Source organism: Leguminivora glycinivorella, chromosome 14, assembly GCF_023078275.1.
Source record: "Leguminivora glycinivorella isolate SPB_JAAS2020 chromosome 14, LegGlyc_1.1, whole genome shotgun sequence".
Classification (NCBI taxonomy): Eukaryota; Metazoa; Arthropoda; class Insecta; order Lepidoptera; family Tortricidae; genus Leguminivora; species Leguminivora glycinivorella.
Window position 1 is genome coordinate 8,077,967 of NC_062984.1, and position 21,984 is coordinate 8,099,950.

The window sequence follows — 21,984 nt, forward strand, 5'->3', positions numbered from 1 at the left end:
TATTGGCGCGACAGAGCCAGATTTACATAGGTAAGAGAAGCCATTGAGATTCACAAATATAAAAATTTCAATCGTGAGGATGGCTTCAAACTATCTAATGTATGGTATCCAGTGATTTGTTTGTGTAAAAAACCGGTGAAGTCAGAACTGAACAAACGTAGTGACACTGTGAGTGTAGTGTGTTTGGACAGACCATCGAGTGTGAATGCGACCAGTGGTAACGCAGAAAGTGAACGCAGCCGACGCGCGCGAAGGAGGGTAGATCGCGCGCTGTCTATGCAACTTCGTCAGTTTTCCGTGATCACGATGCATGCAACTGCGTCGAAATATCGGGAGCTCGATAAAAATAAAAATCAAAAAGGTAATCACGGTCTACATATATCCCGGTCAATATAAGTCTAATTGGTTTATGGTCTAACTTATCATTTCAAAATGCTAATAACTGCGCAAATGATGCTGAAGTTCACTTTCAGCACGCTATGAACACGCTATTAATGCAGTCACGAGCGATGACAGTGGGACACTTTGTACTGTCAGACATTCTAAGTCTATCAAATAAGTTTTTATTGCTCTTTTGAGTACTTAGATATTTTTATCTCTTATACCTACCGCTCGCTCTTTCAGGGTCTGAGTGGGTCCGACCTGCGACAACCAGTTTAATTTGAAGAGAAAGACCTTGGAGACTGAAGTCGTTAAACTAATTAGCGTATCTATAGGTTTATAAGAATACCTATACGTTGTGCGTTGTAGATAAAGGGGTAATCGACAGACGCTCTCTGCTAGGCTGGGTTGAATTTAAGAGGCAGACATCCCACTTTCATTCCCGCCAAAGAATAGTTCATCCTCACCATCCTCAGTTTCTCGACACGTGGCCAACGTGAACATCATCACTTACCATCAGGTGTGATCGTGGTCAAACGTCTACCTATTCATACAAAATTAAAATTTTGAAAAAACCCCCGACTGCGACATAGTGGACCGATTTTCATGAAAAATAGCTAAGAACGCTCCCGACTAACTCAGCTTTCAGACAAAAAAAACTAAATCTAAATCGGTTCATCCGTTCGGGAGCTACGATGCCACAGACACTACAGACAGACACACACACAGACAGACAGACAGACAGACAAACAGACAGACAGACAGACAAACAGACAGACACGTCAAACTTATAACACCCCTTCGTTTTTGCGTCGGGGGTTAAAAAAAAAAACATACGGGCTTGTCCATCGTATATTCCCAGAACGTGCAAGTTGTGGAAATGAGCTATGACATGAGGTTCTTCAAGAAGCAAGTAATTAAGTTCTCAAAGGTCGGCAACGCATAAGTCATTGGACTGATCCTTGCTTCTGTCCATGGGCGGTCATCATAGTCCTCAGTAATCGTCATTCATCATTTAAAAATTAAATCCTTTGTCAAACACATTTTGCTATTTTTCAACTGACGAGGAAGGGATTAAATTCCCAGAGTCATGAGAAAAGGTAGAAATAAGTAGTCCAGTTGACTACAAAACCGATTAAATCATGTGTTTGTATGCAAACCTGTTAATGTTGAATAACAAAAAGTTGGTAATCTTCCTATAATGATTAAACGCCCAGACACCTCGAGATACCAACGCAACGCAAATGTGGAGACAAGGCCCTAAAGTTCCTACCACTTACCAAGCACTTGTCAGTCGACTAAGTCCACCCATTTTATCTTGAGCTTAAACTACGTAACGAATTTGAGGCGATTCAGTTCAGAGATGACTGGTAAAAGTGGTAAACCGTCGAGTCGGTGAGTACTTCGAATAATAGCCAAGGAGAGACGTTCACTGTACCCCCAGCGACGACGTTATCGTCTAACGACCCCTCGATAACCCTGTTATTTCGAACAAGACCTCTTTGTATCAGACGATTGTGGAAAAATAATAAGACGACCAATAGGAATAATATGAAAATGTTGATGTTTACGGATAATTAAACTATTGACGTAGGCCGATCCGTCGCATGGTTGGATTTATAATACCTATTCTTGTTTGTTAATATTGCGTTGAATATTTCTGTCCGCCGTACGGATGGTTCTCATCACTACCAGCCAATAACCAGCATGTAAAATGTACGAGTAGGTACAACCAATACAACATTGGTTTTCTCCAGCAGGCGCAGCACGGCGTTAGACTAGGTACTACAAGACTATAGGAAATGCTCTTCTAGGTAGGTAAAGCAAATCCAACCAATGCCCAGTTCGAAACTTAGGGCCTGTACACTCGGGACAATTTTTTAGGTGTGCCTACGCATTGGTACCAATGCTTTTATTCTCTTCCCATTTTTATTATCTATCTGGACGGGCCTTTACATATTAAACCCAATTTAAAACACCTTTAGCTTAGAAAACAAACAAAAATTCGCCTTTAAAACGTCAGTGTCAAAGTCACCTGTTTGTTAATAAATAAATGATGGTGTTATGTCATTTCAATGTCACTACGTGAATTTTAGAAGATTTAGCGCAATTTGTGTAAACGACCATAAAGTCGCATTAAAATGTATTATAAAGGGTGCAAAAACAGTTAACCGTTGGACTGTGATGTTTTTTTCCCATGGGGTGTGATTCCTGGACAAATATTTGTTTAAAAACCGACGTTATCAAGTTATTATCAACATGCGCAAATCATTACGTAGTTTGCTTATAAATATTTTCTCCTAAGTATGCCGCAAGCGCTAGGCGCGTTTCAGAACGGATGGGCGATTGACACAGCTGCGCCGGTTGACCTCAGCGATAACAATACTGAAGTAAGTCGCCCCCCTGCGGACTTGTTTGTCAAAGCTATCAATATAGCTCCTTTGACCTTTTAATTGTTATTCTCATTTGTTAAGTAGGTACTTTACTCAGTCTAACCAGTATAAGTATAACCAGTTAATAAAGCACTTAGGACATCTGCTTGCCAGCACGGATCCACATAATTATATGTATAGCATCCGCCCGCGATCTGGTAAAATTGTATATGAAATCCGCTACACGCCTTCGTCTCTCATACTTTTTCTAACCCAGTCACCAAGACTTTCACAGTCATCCCTATATTTTACACTTGAAGCGAAATTCTTATCAGGCAATGACAATAACATTGGTTATATTCCCATCTTATCAAAGACCTCCTGCAAAAGTCGCTAAAATGTCATCATGCGAGCCTACTAGTTGACGGCATGGTTGGTAAGTCATCAGAATCATTAGTGCTGTGGTCACGAGATTGTTTGCTTTGTGCTTTTTGCAAGTTTTTGTGGATTTCTTTTTAACAATGGAATACTTAACTCAGGTATAGTTAATTATATGACTAAACATTTGTTTTGTGTTATTTCAGAATTTAGAAATCCCTGTTTTTATTTATGAGTATTTTTTATCTTTTATACTGAGATAGGGTAGTGTCATTAAGGTCTGTTTATTTTATCAGAAGTATGGCATATTTCAATTGTCTTAGTAAAAGGTTTATTTTGTCTATGAAACTGAAAATTTCTCAGTTCTGACATTATTGAGCAAGTAGTTCTTATACACCCTGTTTTTATTGCATTCCGTTAACTTTAAGGGAAAGTTCTTTAGATCAAATACATTAATTTCTTCGACTATTTACCATGTTTTAAACTATTAAGATAAAAGTTTACTAAGTTAATAATTACATAAAAAATAAAATAAATAAAATTCGCTAGAAAACCTGGAAAGCATTTTCTTGTCTGTTTCAGCCTTAGCTCCATACACCTTATCATTGTTTGTTCATAATTTATATTACTTTTCCATTATAGAGTATCTTATTTTCAGTGGAAAACATTTAAGACAGTATCTTCATAAACAAGATAATGCAGATTAAACAATTTAAACACTATACTAATCATTTTATCACATATCAGGTTTCCATAGATTTATATCATTTCATAAATAACATTATTTTATTACAAAAAGGATTTATAGAAAAATAATCATTTTGTACGAGTATTGAACTATTTTTGCCTTTTGCTGTATCATATCTTTGTTAACTAGTGTTAAGTAAATAGGAACAATACATACATAGAACACACTGAAAGAGGAAACACTACTAGGTTTTGTAGAGGAGCTAGGGTGGTTATAGTAAGTGCCACCTCATCTTTCACGCAAAATAGGCAAAATGGCCGTCGACTTGCGGAAAATGCCCAATATCTTTGTTACTGACTGTAGCTACAGATCCATCGAACCATGAGTAGACGTCTCAAATGAATATCAGTTGGGCAATTAGACGGCATAAGATAAGAGCGTCTGTATCTTTTATTTATTTGTTAATTATGAACTCCTGACCTTTGATTGGTTGTCATGTGCTAATGTAGTGAAAAATGGTAATCTAGCTGCAGCCAAGCAAAAATAAATCTTATATTTAAGGAATAGGTACAGTTTTTGTTTTTATTTATGTGGAAAATTTAATTTGAGTAGAGTTAAATATAAATCCGGACGAAGTGCCTAAAATATGTGTACACGACTTTATTGCTTATAAGTTAAGGATGTGGATACATATCTTTGACACGTTGTCCGCATCTATATTTAATACCTTTTACTGTACAATGCGGAAATTGATATTTTTAATTAGTAGGCAATTCATGCTTAATCTATAGGCTTCTTTAAGATAACTTTTTGCGCAGAATTTAAGTATATTATCCTTGATATAACTCTATGTAGTGTCATTATGATTACTTATACCTACATGTATTATTATGGCGACATAGAACCTCAGGTGTATTTTTATGCCTCTAATTATTTCTAATCAGATATATCAATTTCTAGCACCTTCTATCAACTTGTACCAAACTACCAAAGAATAAGTTAGGTATATATTAATCGCATATTGTTTTTCTTAGGTAGGTACATACGTACATGATAATTTTAACAATAACAAAAAATCATACGCACAGCAACATCAGATAAAAAAAATGTTATTATGACATAGCAACACTAAGAGTTGCTATGAGGGGTGTGTTATGTGATAATTATTTACGTCATGATAAACTTATATATTTATTTCTGATTTGTATACTGAATGCTTCCTAAATAGTGACTTGTATATGCAAGTACCTACTTTTTTTTTCAATAATTTAAATTAAATTTTTAAATCTTTCGTCATATTTACATTTGCAATAGAAAATAATTAGATAGTTATTAGTAAGCACACAAGTCGTATTATAACAAAACATCATATTCAAATAGTTGTGCAAACTCTTATTTGACAGATCAGATTAGTAAAAAATATTTAAAAATACTTAGCTCCCAACACCCTTTGCTGATTGGCTAACCCACTATCACTTCAACTTTGTACATGTACGCATATCTCAGACGAGGGTATCAGTAACTGTACCCCCTAGTCAGAAGGCACGGATAGTACTTATCAGTAGGGGTACGACCTACGCCTCAGTCTGAAGATAAGAGCCTCCATATAGCAGCTAACATACCACTAGAACAATCAGTACATTGCTACGCTTCGTACAGTGCGCGCGTTTCTATTGTGTCTAAGTACCCGTTCTATATTCTCGGTTCTCTTTTGTTTTCCTAAATGGCTAAATTCGTTGACAGTGATTTCCTTTCCCCCAACTAGTTCCGTTTGTGTTCGTTTTTAATTTTAAAGACTTTACAAAGCTGATACGCGCCTGTGCTGCAGGTTTTCAACAATTCTCGCTGACAGTCGTATACATGCATTTATTTTTGAGCGAATTGCTGCAAAAGATGACCATTACTCTACTTTTCCGCATAAACCCGATCTATTACTCAGATTACTCGGATACGATCTAAGATTGTATGTAAAGTCGTTCTCCAGATATTTCTGCTATTGGCTTTACAATTTCGATAACTACAAGTTTGGTGTCTACTCCAAAGATATTACCTGACATCGTTTATAAACCAATATGGATATTGTGGCTAATGTAAGTTCTCATAAATTTTTTCAAACTTATTTTCCATCAATTTCCTTAAGAAAAACACAGTTTTTTTTATATGAACCCTCACTTCATCATTTCATTATTAAAACGAAATTAAGTCTTATCATAAAGCTTGAGGCCAAAGTGTATCATCACTCGTACGTCGACTTTAGTTTACACTTTTTCAAGTAAATATTGTTCTAATTTCTTTAAGATTAATACTTAGAATGGCATGAATTGAGATATTATTATCAGATCGTCTTGTTTGTTGACAACTGAAGCCACTTAGCAACAAGAACACGTTTAAGTGTACATTATCAATATAAAACCGGCCAAGAGCGTGTCGGGCCACGCTCAGTGTAGGGTTCCGTAGTTTTCCGTATTTTTCTCAAAAACTACTGAACCTATCAAGTCTACTTTTGTGATTTTTTTCATATTTTTTGAACATATGGTTCAAAAGTTAGAGGGGGGGACGCACTTTTTTTTCCTTTAGGAGCGATTATTTCCGAAAATATTAATATTATCAAAAAACAATCTTAGTAAACCCTTATTCATTTTTAAATACCTATCCAACAATATATCACACGTTGGGGTTCGAATGAAAAAAAAAATCAGCCCCCACTTTACATGTATGGGGGGTACCCTAATAAAACATTTTTTCCCATTTTTTATTTTTGCACTTTGTCGGCGTGATTGATATACATATTGGTACCAAATTTCAGCTTTCCGTAGTGCTAACGGTTAAAGATTATCCGCGGACGGACGGACGGACGGACGGACGGACTGACAGTCATGGCGAAACTATAAGGGTTCCTAGTTGACTACGGAACCCTAAAAATTGTTGGACAGTAATAAGTGCACAATTTAGCAACACTTGCGCTACTTAAAAACGCTTATAACGGCGACTTGCTTACTCTAGAAATTAAAGTAGACACTTCGCAATATGATTTCACCTCTTTCGAAATTATCATACCTACACTTAATCTTATAGTGCCCAAGACTACTTACAAGTATAGCGGCACGTAAGTTGAGCGCTGGCCGTTATTGCGCAGAACTCAAAAACAGGTCATGGGATTCAGGGGGCGAAGGGTATGCGTCCCCATGCGCAGCTATCCCCTCCACGTTTCACTCAGCGCTAAACTTATGTGCCGACTCGACTTGTACTGATTTAAAATTTGTAATGTACGGAGTTTAACGGACCTGTTCTTTCCAGTACCATCCGGTGTTCAAGGCGTTCCTGGCCGGTTCCTTCTCCGGGACCTTCAGCACCGTGCTGCTTCAGCCCCTGGACCTGGTGAAGACCCGGCTGCAGAACCCTGGGCAGCTGGTGGCGGCTAACGTCAAGTGAGTCACTTTGTAATATATGGAGATGTTCCTGGCTGTACTAACTAGGTTCCTTCTCTTAAGTTACTTAAAATTTTCCCTTTGATATTATAATATAGGTAACTATAGTAACATTAGTAAGTTAGTGGCATGATAGTGAATGATTTATTAGTATATCACATTATCTATTAAATTGCTTAGAATGATAATGAAAATTACAAATATTTAGCTGACAACTGACTAGACTTAAATCTGTGAGCACATAATTCATTAGAACGACTTCCATTAGATAATATCTATTTGTCATCAAATATAATATAATCACGGGTCGGGTTATTACGAAGTTCTCTATTATCACGCGCTGACACGTGCTGGGGTTATTTACTTTCTATTAATTGACTTTAAAGCCTAAACATTATCTGTATATAGCGCGTGTTTATTTATAAGTGTAAGGCCAGAGTGGACGCTCGGAGCGGAGCGTTTGGCGGGGCGTGAAGCGGGGCGGGCGACCGTGCGTCCACCCTATGCAGCGTTGACTCAGGATACTTGTATGAGCTTCAATTTTTTGACACGCACTCCGCACGCCCCGCCCGCTGCATGCCCTATATGAATGTACACTTAGGCCTTACTTCGATTACGCTAGGATTGTTCAGACTTGGCAGTAACAAAGTATCACAGAAAGAAGGGCCTGTGATACGTAGAGATATCTCATAGCAGCGTCATATTTGACATAGCAGTAAGCTTGAGAACTGGCATTCTAGAAACCCACATTTCTAATTAGTTACGAGACATGATCCTAAACGGCCGAAGTTTCTGGTTGGTCCCGACACAAAATCGGTGTCGGGCAAGTGTGAATAGCTTCATATAAAATATTCTGCTACCAGTGGCTCATTTCCTAAAGCTGAAAGTTACAGGACTTTCAAGTTACAAGTGGAAAGCTCTTATCATATTAGACAGTGACTACAACTTGTAAATTATAACTAGTAGCTTCGAGAAATGGGGCACAGAACGTCCAATTGAAATTCCGACCCGATATCGAACATGTATGAACCGGCTCTTACGAGACATGGTCTTATTGACATCCATCTGATATCAAGAGTAGTTGATGAGCTAGTGAAACCGAAACCATCTGAGACACTTTACACCTACAACACATAAATCAGACTCTAAAATCTAAATCCTCAATGTTTCTTTCCAGTGGCCGCATCCAACCCGGCATGATAACAATTTTCGCCAACATCGTCCGCCAAGAGCACATCATCGGACTATGGCGTGGCATGGTGCCTTCGGTCGCCCGCTGCGTCCCTGGCGTGGGCTTATACTTCTCATCCCTCCACTGGCTGAAAGCTAAAATGGGGAAGACTAGGAATCAAGATCTGGGGGCGTTGGAAGCAGTGGCGCTGGGTGTTGTTGCGCGGAGTATGAGCGGTGTAGCGCTGATACCTATCACTGTGATTAAGACTAGGTGAGTTTCGAAATGTCGTTGTTACAAGACTCTATTAATGTTTCTGGCGTACGCCTATACTTCTCATCTCTCCACTGGCTGAAAACTAAAATGAGGAAGACTAGGAATCAAGATCTGGGTGCGTTGGAGCGGTGTAGCGCTGATATCTACCTATCACTGTGATTGAGACTAGGTGAGTTTCGAAATGTAGTTGTTACAAGACTGAAATGAAGGTTTCTGTCGCCCGCTGTGTGCCTTGTCTCACCAGTGGCTGAAAGCCAAGATGAGCAAGCCCAGGAAACAGATTTTTTTGATTTTGGAGGCGACCGCACTAGGTGTTGTAGAAATGAGTGGTGTGGCATCAAGACTAGGTAACTGGCGACTTTGTCATCATTAGAAAGCACCATTTGAACGATCATATCAATGTGACTATCCGCATTTCAGGGTTCCAGGGAGTTCCTTATTTCACCTAGTTGGCTAACACTGAAACGCGTAATAGGCCCTTAGTTAATATGATTGAGGACGTCGCATGATACGCAGTAAGTCAAAAAAGTGGATCACCACTTTTCGACCTTATGTGATTGAACTTTGAAATAGAGTCGAAAAGTGGTAAACCACTTTCTTGGCAGACTGTACCTACCACGCAACTATGTATTAAATTTTTATAGAGAAGATATTTTTTTATATTTTTATCATCGGAAATCAGAATCAAACAAAACAAACATGACGTACTTTCAAAACTGGGGCGTGGTGCTATTGTTTTTCCTTGATTTCTAGATAATTTTATAGTTCGATACAATGACGTCAATAAATACATACGTAAATCGTTCATTCTAGGTTTTGAATTTACATAAACTACCGCGTCGAAGTACAAATGCGGCCAAAACGCAGTAGCATATAATCTAATTTACATTGAATGATCGTACATTTGCATTCTTGAATTTCTTAACTTGGTATTGAATTGAAGAAAATCTTTGTAAAATAACTCGATTACCATAGACAATGCTACGTTAGGTAATTATTTTGAGACAATTTTAAATTTAGGTATATAATAAAGACCGTGGCATAGGTATTTAGGTGTAACGAAATTAAAGCGATATTGTTTTAAAACCGAAGGTAAGACAGTCAACCAATTTTAATCCTAGGCCACTGTAGAACCTTTGCAAAGTAAACGTCAATGTAACTTACAGTAAACTATACAGAGTTCTAAAGTGGCCTGATTGAAATTGCTTGACCATACATTTATTTACCTCGAATCGCATTCTTGAATTTCTAAGACGCTGGATCATAACACATATATTTTATTTTATAACTAATTATATTCATTTATTGCTTCAGATACGAATCAGGCGTCTACAAATACACCAGCCTAACCGGAGCCCTGAAGGCAGTATACAAGGCGGAAGGCCTGCGGGGCCTGTCTTGCGGCCTCGGGCCCACGCTGGCAAGGGACGCTCCGTTCTCAGGGCTTTATCTCATGTTCTACACACAGGCTAAACAGGCTGTGCCTAAAGGTAACTATCAAAAGTACACTTTAATCTAACCGAAGGCCACTGCCCCAGTGGAACAAAATCAAAACCTTAGGTGTAGAAGGCATTTATGCTCACAGAGTCATTTGCTCTTAGTAACTCTAAGTAGAGCAGGGCTCACCAATTAGTTTTTTCAGGGGTCCTGATCGTAAGAATAAGAGGACCATATCGGTCCGTTCCAGACGTCAGTACAGTACGAAACGCGGTCCATATTAAGGTAGCCGGCGGCCCGGATGCGAACCGCTGTCCGGCATTTGGTGACCCCTGCTCTAGTCTAGTTACAATCCATAATTCTTCTTGAACAGTTCACAATTTCACACAAAGACGACATGGGTAATGCGACAGACTAATTCAGAGGTTATATCAAACCTTTCTATAGATTATATCAAAAGTATCTATCATATATTAGGTACTACTAATTACTACCTACTAATTGTCTTGTGTGACTTGATAAGAAACAACATTGTCTTATTTAAAATATCATGTTATGTCAAATTTTAAGTAAATATTTTCTACACCTCTTTATCATTCATACGGAGATTATGATTAGATAAAAACATGTTTTTTCTACGTTTAATTTAATAAATTCCTAGAAACTTCTAAGTCAAATAGTGAAATTTCAGATAAAATAAATTATTACTTTCATTAGATTACATTGTAAAACATAGTTAGCAACAGTATCGATAATAAATACGTAACAATCTGTTTAATATTTGCTAGATATTAATCATCATTGCTACAATAACAACTTTAGTTTCATTTGAAAATGAACCATATCATTTTTATTGTAGCATTTATTTTTAATCGTTTAGTGCTTTTATTTTACATGGCAACTTGGTAACTTTTGTTACCATGCAATAATTTATAGAACAGTGTTTAAGCAAACAAGTGACTATTAACATATTAGTACAGTTTTTTTTATTTAACTAAGTTATTCATAAATAGTCGTATAGGTGAAAAACTTAAGAAAGTCACCTGTTGTACCTCTATGTGTGAGTGACGTGTTCGAATAGGCGTTTGTCTTGTTTGTGTTACTAATTTTAAATATGTGTTCTCTATTCGAACACGTCACTCACACATGCAACAGGTGACTTTCTTAAGTTTTTCACCTATGATACACCTACTTGTCAAACAGTTATAACTAAATAAATAGAAAAAATCGTTTATCGTTTAAAAATAATAATTTTACCTCTTAAACGTGTACGTAACTCCATGAAAATTTTGCTCTTATATTTAAAAAGCAAGGCACAATTTTCAACTAAGATACAGGAGAGTAATTTCGACTGGCAGATAATTTCAGGTACAGATGTAGTGCGAAAAGATTTTCAAGTTACGGAAATACGAACCATGCTATTTCATTCAGTGTCAGTACAAGATTTCATTGACTGAACTACATTGAAGTTTCCGAAGGAAACCCTTTACGCACTACATCTGTAATTGAATTATTTTTCATACTTTAAGTTAAAGTTTTAGTATAACCTGTAAAAGGGAAACAGTTTGGATTAGTTGTCATTCATTACCCAGCAGTCGAGATTGCTACTTGAACTTTTAGTATTAGTTCATCAAGTTTCTTAGACTCTTAATCGTACCTCTACTCAAACCTTACACTCCACAGACTGGTATTTGACCCAAAAAGTTGGCCAAAATTATTTTAAAGTTCCAATGGCCTCCTAACCATTTGTTATTAAGATTTAAGGGTCAAGAAGGTAAAATAAACCGGCCAAGTGCGTGTCGGGCCACGCTCAGTGTAGGGTTCCGTAGTTTTCCGTATTTTTTTTTAAAACTACTGAACCTATCAAGTTCAAAATAATTTTCCTAGAAAGTTTTTATTAAGTTCTACTTTTGTGATTTTTTTTCATATTTTTTACACATATGGTTCAAAAGTTAGAGGGGGGGGGGGGGGGGACACTTTTTTTCCTTTATGAGCGATTATTTCCGAAAATATTAATATTACCAAACAACGATTTTAGTAAACCCTTATTCATTTTTAAATACCTATCCAACAATATATCACACGTTGTGGTTGGAATGAAAAAAAAATTTGTCCCCACTTTACATGTAGGGGGGGTACCCTAACAAAACATTTTTTTCCACTTTTTATTTAACCATTTTGCCGGCGTGGTTGATATATATATTGGTACCAAATTTCAGCTTTCTAGTGCTACCGGTTACTGACATTATCCGCGGACGGACGGACGGACAGACAGACATGGCGAAACTATAACGGTTCCTGGTTGACAAATTGAAAGTTGAAAGACATTAAATATTATATTTCAACTTTTATTAGTTATTTTCATCAAAGCTTACATTAGCTTTCTTCCAGGACATTTCTGTTTTATGTCTCTTGCTCCTGTCGCTCAACTCTAAGAAAGTCTTTTCAGGACGACCAGAACTGACTCCTGCTTTTGGTAGAGATATGCATCCTTTGAGCTACTCGATGCTGCTATCTAGGAATCTGGCACTTGTATTAAGAGCAGCTGTCCATTTTTGTTTAAACTAATGCTTGATGCGAGACAGTTTCAGCTTTATGTCAGCAATATTGTGGTCATTTTCCGTATATAGATTCAGTAATACTTGCTCCAAAAATTGCAACTTTTTGTTAAAAGTTGAGCTGTCTGAGCGTTCAATAATAGCAAATAAATCATTCCTATATAATACCCGGATTCCAGAAGAACCTAAAACACAAAAACGTAAAAATAAGTAAAATCTCATGTACCAAGTAACGAATGTGCTTACGGAAAAAAAATCACCAAAAAATAGGCGGGTGCATTGGGGTGGCTATTCTGTACTTTATATTATAAAGGAAAGTCTATTCTTCAACATGTCATTCAAATGTTAGCTGGATAATGCTTGGTAACTTATTAAAAATTCCAATGTTCTTGAAAAACTTATCTTTTTATTTAAAATTTCCCGGTACTCACTTCTCAAGGGTATTAATGAAGAAAATCAATTAATATTTAAGTAAAATTTTGTGTTAAATAAAGTACATACCTAGTTCTTTGCAATCCATATTAGAAACCAACACAAAACGGGCCAATCAAGGAATAACAAATTTTTGAAAACAATGAAATTCGAGTGCATCGAACAATCACGCAGACGCTTTCGGCGAACGGTAATTTTCGACTAAGCCTACACGGGTGATAGATGACTTTAGCACGTGGTATTTTTTTTTACTAGGTGGAGGGGTTATTCTAGTTTTAAGAAACAATGGTTAAGAAGGGGTACGGCGTAAATAAAAAAAATGGATTTTGGCCAGCTTTTGAGGCTCAATACCTGTCTGTGCACTCCCACTAAATCTCACTTTTGCTTCATTCCAGAATGGATGCAGTCTCCAACCGCCGCCAGTGCCATACACTTCACATGCGGCGTCGCAGCGGGCATAGCGGCGTCACTCGTCACCAACCCCGCCGATGTACTCAAAACCAAGATGCAACTGTACCCTGACAAGTTCCCTAACGCCTTCACCGCTGCTCTATACGTACATCAGGTAAATACCACCATTGGTGTACCACACCTTAGTGCGTTTTCACATTATCCGATCCGATATCATATGTAGGACCGATAACCCATACATTTAAGCCGCCATCTTTGATTTTTGCCTTTGAAATTCGACATCCGATATCGGATCGTATAATGTGAATACGCATTTACAGTCAAGAATTAAGGGTGAAATTAGAGTCACTCACCTTTACCAACATCTGTACCGCACAAATAGGCTAGTTTCCTATATACTTATAATAAAATATTTTATGCACTGCACGAAATAAAGCTCCACAAAATTTGAAGAAATATATGGACAGTAGTTGTATTTCAACAAAATTTCTATTTAATGTCAAAGAGAAAGATAAAAAGTAAATGAATTGACCGTGGCGTCAGTGTCACTCCTCAGTATTTCATATTAATTTCATACTAGCAAATCGTTTTGACAGTTCTTAAAAAGAAGCTGATTTGACTAGTAGGAAACTAGCCTATTGTCAATCGCGTTGAGCCCTATACGACTCGTTTTAATACTACTTTTTTTAGTATATAGGTTATATCCCTTGAAACTACTATAGACGGTCAGCCAAATCTTGGCACTAAAAAATGGCGCGAAATTCAAATTTTCTAAGGGAATTAATTGACTTAGATATCGCTGGGGTGATGCCGTTGAAGCGGATCTGCACAATCTCCAAAAGCATAAAACTGGAGGGACGTCGCTAAGGATCGATATAATTGGCGTACTCTCGTGTGGGAGGCCAAGACTCATTTTGGGTCGCTGCGCCATTAAGTAGTAGTACGGGAATTAAACCTACGCCACTACATTTTCAATAAATTTTAAAGTGTTATGTTATGGCTTGTCGATACGAGTAATTCCGCACTCATCAAGCTTTGAGAAGGCACGCGTTTTAGGCCAATAGTCCACTATCATATTATGTTTATCATAGAAATATAATCATATTATGTCTGTATGCCTCCCTTTTTCTCCAATGTGAAGAAAAAGGATGGCATGTTGCCTATGGTCATATTTCTATGATAAACATATGATAGTGGACTATCGGCCGTATGAAGACAATTGACCGGTGAGCCGTACATTTTTAAATCGCCGCATTTTTTTTAATGTCAAGATTGGGTTGATCGTATATATTTCTCTCTCTCTTTTACCAAAGCTAACCTATCACTTTCTCTTTCAGACATACGGCATCAAAGGCTACTTCAAAGGTGCAGTGCCCAGAATGCTCCGTCGCACTCTAACCGCCGCGATGGCCTGGACAGTATTTGAAGAGATCACGAGGTCTATAGGCCTCAAATGATACCCTAGTATCGGTCCTGAGTTGAATCTATACGGACCTTAATCTTTTGAATGCCATGCGCCAAAATTAACCTTGGTTGATTTTTGTTGGGAGCTGATTGGTAAAATGAGAATGGAATTGTGCGAAATGTATTCAGATATATAGTGGTCAGAAATACACGGTAGAATATTATTGCTCAATGGAGTTATCCTTATAATTTTGTTTACATGTACTCGTTTCAAATGTAACCTAAATAGTTTTAATGATTGTATACCCTGTAAGTATATCCAAAGATATTTATAACGAAAATAATTAAAGTCTAAGAAAAAACATACCTACTTGGGAACCATAAAAAAAATTTTTGGCGCCACGCTTTTGGTTAATACTCAGTTAGATGGCGCTAATCTTAATAGGTATTCAACTATTTTAACACGTCAGGTTAAATTGTCAAGACTAAATGTTTTATTAACCCTGTGCCGGGAGATTGCAGTTGTACAAATTCTACTTTGAGAAACATCCTATAATTCTTCATACTCTTTGGAATTTTATAGGCCATGGGCGTTCAGAGGGTTAAGCGCACATATTGGCAGAAATCGCTGCTCATACACACAATGTGATTTTCGGGTGATATGTTCCTGTTATTCCTATACATAGATCTAGGCTTATGTATATACATACTTCTTTCTTTCTTGTTACTTTTAAGATCGGTTCATGTATATGTAACCAGTTATCCTTAACTAGCTGTCTCTTTCTGTTTTTTGTGATAAAAAGTGACAGCTAGATGCACTAATTTTGTTGTGGAACTGAGTTTAGTCTTTGATTTTAATGTTATCCATCAGGAAATGTGTGATGTAGTGTAACTACGTAAACGTATACCTATATTTTATTAATCGTTTTGAAATGTTATATTTTTGATGATTAAATAAAGCTTTGGGCACAAGAAATTTGTTTTGGATTAACCACCCTCCATTCATAGGTACCTACTATTTTAATGTTCATAATAGTATTTTATGCAACAGGCGTTTAAGAGGTCAAAAAAGACGAGTGGCGTGGGTGAATTTGGGGCGAAGCCGAAAATTGTTAATACAGACGCCACGACTTCTGAAGAACTGGCTGAAGGAAACGAAGAATCGGGAGTCATGGAGAGCCAGTGGAGAGGCCTTTGCCCAGCAATGGGATACTCAAATAGGCTAAAAAATACTTGATCCTCTTTGGTATGCAGTAAAGGCTTTTAGTCGATTGTCTATGGACTGAAAAAGGTATTACTGCAGTGTAGTAATGATAAATAGAGCAAAGAGAATATAATCACTACGTTCTAATAGAGTAGGTATTTGAAGAAATCGCAATGTAACAAAACTAAACGTTTATTATACATATATACAAATACCTATTTACTATATATTTATATAAACTCTAGCCCCTCATACTTTAAGTTTTCTACTATGGTATCGTGCAATAACACCGTGCCATCAGTTCTGAAGGCTGATATGTATGTGGCTGTCTTGCCCTCGAACTCTGTGCTTTTTAGGGCTACTATGGCCTCGTCGTTGGAGCCAGGGATGAACTTGAACGAGGAGAAACCGAGTTTGTGCTGGTGTTTTGTTATCTGGAAAGAAAGAATAGTTATTTGTTATACAAGGGGGCAAAGTTGTATTTTAACGCCGAGTTTGGAATTGAAAAACGAGCAAGTGAAAGGATTCTATAGTTGAACCACGAGCGAAGCGAGTGGTTCGAGAATAGAATCCTGAACTTGCGAGTTTTTAAACACACGAGAAGTAAAATACATTTGCACCCGAGTGTAACACAAAACTTTTCCCCTCACTATAGCGAGGAAACTACAACGCAAAAAATGCGTTTATCACTGCTTCCAGTAGTTCCACAGGTGGTAAATCATCTTTATTACTAGATTCACCTACTTTTATCAATTTTAAAGCAGTTAATTTGACTTTATTCAAGGTCAAATTACTTTACCCACTAGTGGATAAAATGCGTTTTTACCCGCTGGTATTAAAGGACTAAACACGTGTTTCCGAGCTAGTGAGGGGAAAACAATGTTAATAATGTATTGAAAAGATATCTGTATGATTAAGGGGCAAATTATGCGTTTCCACATGAAGTACAAGTTTCAGGTACCTATTGATGCTAATAGTATCAATGTACAGTCGAGTTCATAAATATGTGTACATTTCTTCACCTTAGGCAGCGTCCACACTCATGAAACGCGTGTCTTGCGGCGCGCAACGGACGTCTCCGCCACGCCGCCTGAATATAATTCAAAAAACGTCTCCTCAGTACATTTTGTATAGGAAGGACGATGATGCGCCACGCCGCCTGGGGCGCGTCTTACGGCGTGGCGGAGACGTCCGTTCCGCGCCGCAAGACATGCGTCTCATGAGTGTGGACGCTGGATAACTCGATGCAATAGGTGAAAAAATGTACACATATTTATGAACTCGACTGTACATAAAACAAATAAATCTATCAGACAAAGGGTGATTTCTCTTTTATCCTTCTTTGTCAGTGACACCGATATCACACCTCGGACACTGGCGATCAAATATATGAAAGAGGTGCGTTCCTAGCACACAGTCTAAGCTCGTGTAGGTGAACGCGTATTATGCTTGTATGAGTGAAATATGACAGGTCGACTGTTTGCGTTTTTGACAGGCGGTAACTGTGAGGTAACCGAGGGGGTGGGCGGCACTTTCAGCGGGGAGCGGGAGTGGCCATGCCATACTGTACGATAGTACTCTTTATTATACTGTGCCGATATGCTGGCACTTCTTGGTCCCGTCAGTACGAACTAATATTTACTTTTACCCTATAGGACATCTTGCTACACCGCCGTATGAACTTCCACTCTCGCTACACCGCTCCGCTCCCGTACGTTACTTTTGTGTATGTGTGTGTGGTTTCTCTAACTCACCTCTACAGCCTCAATCTTCTCAAAAGCCGCATCCGCGCTAATAAGATAGTTACACCCCATGAGTTCATCCATAGTCTCGTTATAAGACATCTTGCTACACCGCCGCGGCAGGAACTTCCACTCGTGGGTAGCGGACGACCAGGCTCCGCTCTCGTGAATCATGTAACCTGGCCATTTGATTTTGATTGAGCTCCGGATGGCTTTGTATTGGTTTATCCAGGATAAGTGCTGGACCTGGAATTGATAATGGAGAGGTTATACAATTTAAAATTATGTAAAGTGAGTGAAAACGGATACAAAAATGTCGTAGACCGTCAGTAAAAACTGTAGCTCAGGGGTTTTGAAACTGTGGGGCGCGCCCCCTGGGGGCAAGATTTTAAGGGGGGCGCACGGCCGTGGGACAATGGACACCTAATAGTTCAGTGATGTGTGATTTGTCCACTTGTCACGGGGATGGGGGGCGTGTACATTTCTATTAGGCAACAAGGTATGTTTAAAAAAAGTTTGGGAACCCCTGACTTTAGTTAGTCTGTAGAAACTTAAAGCCCATTTATACAGTAGAGTTCATAAATATGTGTACTTTTCTTTACTTCAATTCTATGCAATAAGTTGAAAAAATGTACACATATTTATGAACTTGACTGTACCTATTGATAAAAAACACTCTTGTAATGTTTACGAGTATAAGTGCATCTTTAATATAGTCAAAAGAGTAAAGCTATTTCCTACTGATTTCAAGGTAAGTACCAACTTAAAAGTAAGAGGCAAAGTGCTCAAAGTTTTAATAAAAAATATATTGACTAGAGTAAAATCATGATAAATATGAATGAAGCCTAACATCTCTCTGACATCTTCAAATAACAATTGTATTGTTTATTGATTTCGTTACACAATACATTATTGTTTAGTCACGAGTAAACTGTTGTTTTGTCTTGACAACTAAAGTATGTAGGTACCATACTTCCTTATACATTTTTGTAGGGGTTACGTTATTCCCTATGACACCTACAGAAGAAGAAGAGAAAATTCTTTACCAGCCAACAAACCTAGTAGTACTATTAGGGCTACTTGCACCAACGAAAATGGAGGGTTAACCCACCATTTCACATGGAATTTGGACAGATGACAGCCCACTAACCTGAGTTAAGTGGTTGGTGCAAGTGGGTCTAAGTCTATACAATACTGTATATGTAAATAAATAAATAAATAAATAAATATTATAGGACATTCTTACACAGATTGACTGAGTCCCACGGTAAGCTCAAGAAGGCTTGTGTTATGGGTACTCAGACAACAATATATATAATATACTAATACTGAAGCATATACATAGAAAACATCCATGACTCAGGAACAAATATCTGTGCTCATCACACAAATAAATGCCCTTACCGGGATTCAAACCCGGGACCGCGGTGTAGCAGGCGACTACTCCAAACTGGTCATCAAATAATAACCGGTTGTAAATAAATCTTACCTCTCCATGAATATTAATGACCTTCACCCACATAGGGTCATAACTCTGGAAATCTCCGGCAGCGGTAGTCCACTCTTTACCCATGGAGCCGACGTAAAGTATTTCATCCTTCACCGTTGCCCACTCCGTTTTAAAACCTTTCTCTACATGACCATTTCCGTCCATCAGGATCACCCATGGTATCATTTTGTTGTTCACTATTTCGAATACCTGAAAGAATTTTATTTGGAGTTTAAAACAATAAAAATTAAAAAATATAAAACACTGATTTAAACTTTCACGATTATTACACATAATTATTTTTAAAATCGGGACTTAATTGCATATGAGTCATCTCCAAGACTACAGGGGGCAACGCCGTCCCTGAAACGTTGGAGGTCAGTTTAGTCATACGTGATTAAGTCCCGATTAAAAAAAATATAGTTTTGAGGCTCTAAAAATACTGTATACTAAGAAATATAATATGATAACTTCGACGACAACAACATATAGGGTACAATCTGCAATTTTTTTTTTAGAAAATTGCACCTTACCCACCAACGTACAAGGTGCTATCTGCTACAAGAAAAAATCGCAGATAGCACCTTGTACGTTGTTGTCGTCGACTTGTGCTCTGGTGTTATTGACCCTTTGGTGGATGTCTTGAAATGATAATAAGTTTTTTGTGTTCTTATCTCGGGTTCATTGCCAATTTCAGAAGTTGAATCAAATGAATGATAATGACTTGAAAGAAATAGTAGTATGACATTTATTCAACTAAAAATTCAATAAGGGTAGGTACAGTCACCGGCATAAATATGTGATGATTTCTATACCTTGTCACATTAACGTCTTGTTTGAAATGTCATATGAAATTGTCAAGCGACTTTATTTTATTTATATAACCAATTTAGTTATTAATTAATTGATTATTCTTTTATCGAAAAGTGAGACTCACCATTCCTGATCTGTCATCAAATGTCAGTAGTCTCCCATCATACACAATCAGCTCGGACAGCTCCATTCCTCTACCCTTGTGAGAATAAGTAGAGGAGAAGTGTCGCTGGCTGACTGTCCCACACCACCGTCACTTGCTTCTTCACCGGGTCGTAATGCAGCAACCCTTTCTTGAAATAACTATGGAATGTATACGGATGTGTACTGCTCTTCGAATTAGTATCCATATCCGCCACTATACCAATTCTAAACGTCACCACGTCCCCTGACACCACTGGTTTCGTCAATGGATAAGTAGCATTATATGGCCTTGATATACTACTCCATTTCTGTATAACATGTGGCTGGCTGCTCGTCCAGTTACAATAAAATAATATTAAGAGAAATGCGGCAATCATTCCGACTAAAAATAACAAGCGTGGCTGCAATGTCACGGCGTTACCGACCCTGTATGTGGCAGGAGTACGCAGCGCTTTGCGCCAGTCCCGGAGAGAACTATTCATTTTTCGTTCTTCCAAGTCGTAGTTATACATAACTTAGATAAATATTATCGCATCATTTGTTGATAAACTTTAACTGACTAGCGTTATAATTAACTAAATATGGTAAGCTACTAGCGATATTGTAACGTGTGAGTTTTACACTTATTATTGAAACATTGGCACTCAATTTTTAGATGTAATGGCTCCGGTTTTTAATTTAACTAAGTATGCAGCACTGAAAGATGATTGGAGAGAATTGTGGCGAATAATATGGTACATTTTAAAAAATATTTTATTTTAACCCCATGAAATCATAAGTAAATTTTGTCATCTATCAAAATTACTATTTCTACTATCAGTTTGACGTTCCGGTCTGCGTGAATGTTTACAGAACAATTGTCATGTATTTTCTTATGTCAAATTAATACAAATTAGATAAATTACTCACACTCAGTAAATATCATTATAACAAAAACTTTTGATGAAATATTTTTCAATTAGTATTTGCATTGCGAGCATCGAAATGATAAAGCTATATTTGCATACACCTCTGTAAACCTACGTGAAACTAAACGTAAAAACTTAAAAATATCTCCAGCTGATGTGTCAACGTCAATGTCAGGCTGATACACGGAAGTATAACTAAAGCATGGAAGCCATGCTAAAATAAGAGCTCGGTGACATGTATCTTACTCACACCACACTATTACCGTTTTTATATGAGCAAATGAGACAATATTCCACAACTTCTTTCGTTTTCTCGAAGGTTGTCCCTAAATGCTGATGTCAAAACGGACCTGGGGTCCATTTATTATACGGCAAAATTAAATATACGTTTGTCATTTCACACTCGGTCTCCATCTTTGACAACTGTACATAGTCGTATTATATTGGTTCGAGTTTTTAGCGCGACTTCAATGGTCGTCTTGACGATATTTATTTATTTTGTGAGGATTTCTGATAGATCGTGGAAAAAATAGCTCAGTGTATATTTGTGATAGTTCCAAGTTTCATTTCTGACTATGGCTTGTGTGATCAAGTGTTGCAAATCACATTCAGGAAGAAAAGAAAACACGCAAGAGGTTATATCATTTCATCGGTAAGTTTCTTGAGTTTTTGATAATATTTATTGATACGACCTGGCAGAAATATAAATGTACATATTAGTAGTTTATACAATTCAAATCTTATTCAA

At 37.5% G+C, this 21,984-nt stretch overlaps 2 protein-coding genes across 5 annotated transcripts; one reads left to right on the forward strand and one right to left on the reverse strand.

The window, feature by feature from the left end:
• Positions 1-306: 306 nt before the first annotated feature.
• LOC125233204 (mitochondrial glycine transporter B-like) lies at positions 307-15,908 on the forward strand. 4 transcript variants are annotated; one of them, XM_048139112.1, is made up of 6 exons: positions 307-361; positions 7,117-7,247; positions 8,425-8,691; positions 10,009-10,184; positions 13,517-13,686; positions 14,870-15,908. In XM_048139112.1, the coding sequence occupies exons 1-6, from the start codon at positions 311-313 to the stop codon at positions 14,987-14,989; spliced, it is 915 nt and encodes a 304-aa protein (XP_047995069.1). In that variant the 5' UTR covers positions 307-310; the 3' UTR covers positions 14,990-15,908. The 4 variants fall into 4 exon arrangements, with proteins under 4 accessions (XP_047995069.1, XP_047995068.1, XP_047995071.1 ...); XM_048139111.1 differs by lacking the exon at positions 307-361 and adding an exon at positions 2,462-2,771; XM_048139114.1 differs by lacking the exon at positions 307-361 and adding an exon at positions 3,153-3,292.
• Positions 15,909-16,316: 408 nt separating this feature from the next.
• Positions 16,317-21,105, reverse strand: LOC125233203 (apyrase). The gene is given in 5 exon segments (XM_048139110.1): positions 16,317-16,574; positions 17,895-18,128; positions 19,372-19,581; positions 20,309-20,402; positions 20,404-21,105. Coding segments are annotated over 5 exon segments (1,179 nt in total). The 5' UTR covers positions 20,841-21,105; the 3' UTR covers positions 16,317-16,370.
• Positions 21,106-21,984: the final 879 nt, after the last annotated feature.

What these genes read in the sequence shown, in the direction of transcription:
- LOC125233204 (XM_048139111.1), top strand. Translation starts at nt 2,688, where the DNA reads ATGCCGCAAGCGCTAGGCGCGTTTCAGAACGGATGGGCGATTGACACA. An exon ending in ATCACTGTGATTAAGACTAG is followed by an intron (nt 8,692 to 10,008) that starts GTGAGTTTCGAA and finishes TTATTGCTTCAG; the next exon opens with ATACGAATCAGGCGTCTACA. An exon ending in TAAACAGGCTGTGCCTAAAG is followed by an intron (nt 10,185 to 13,516) that starts GTAACTATCAAA and finishes GCTTCATTCCAG; the next exon opens with AATGGATGCAGTCTCCAACC.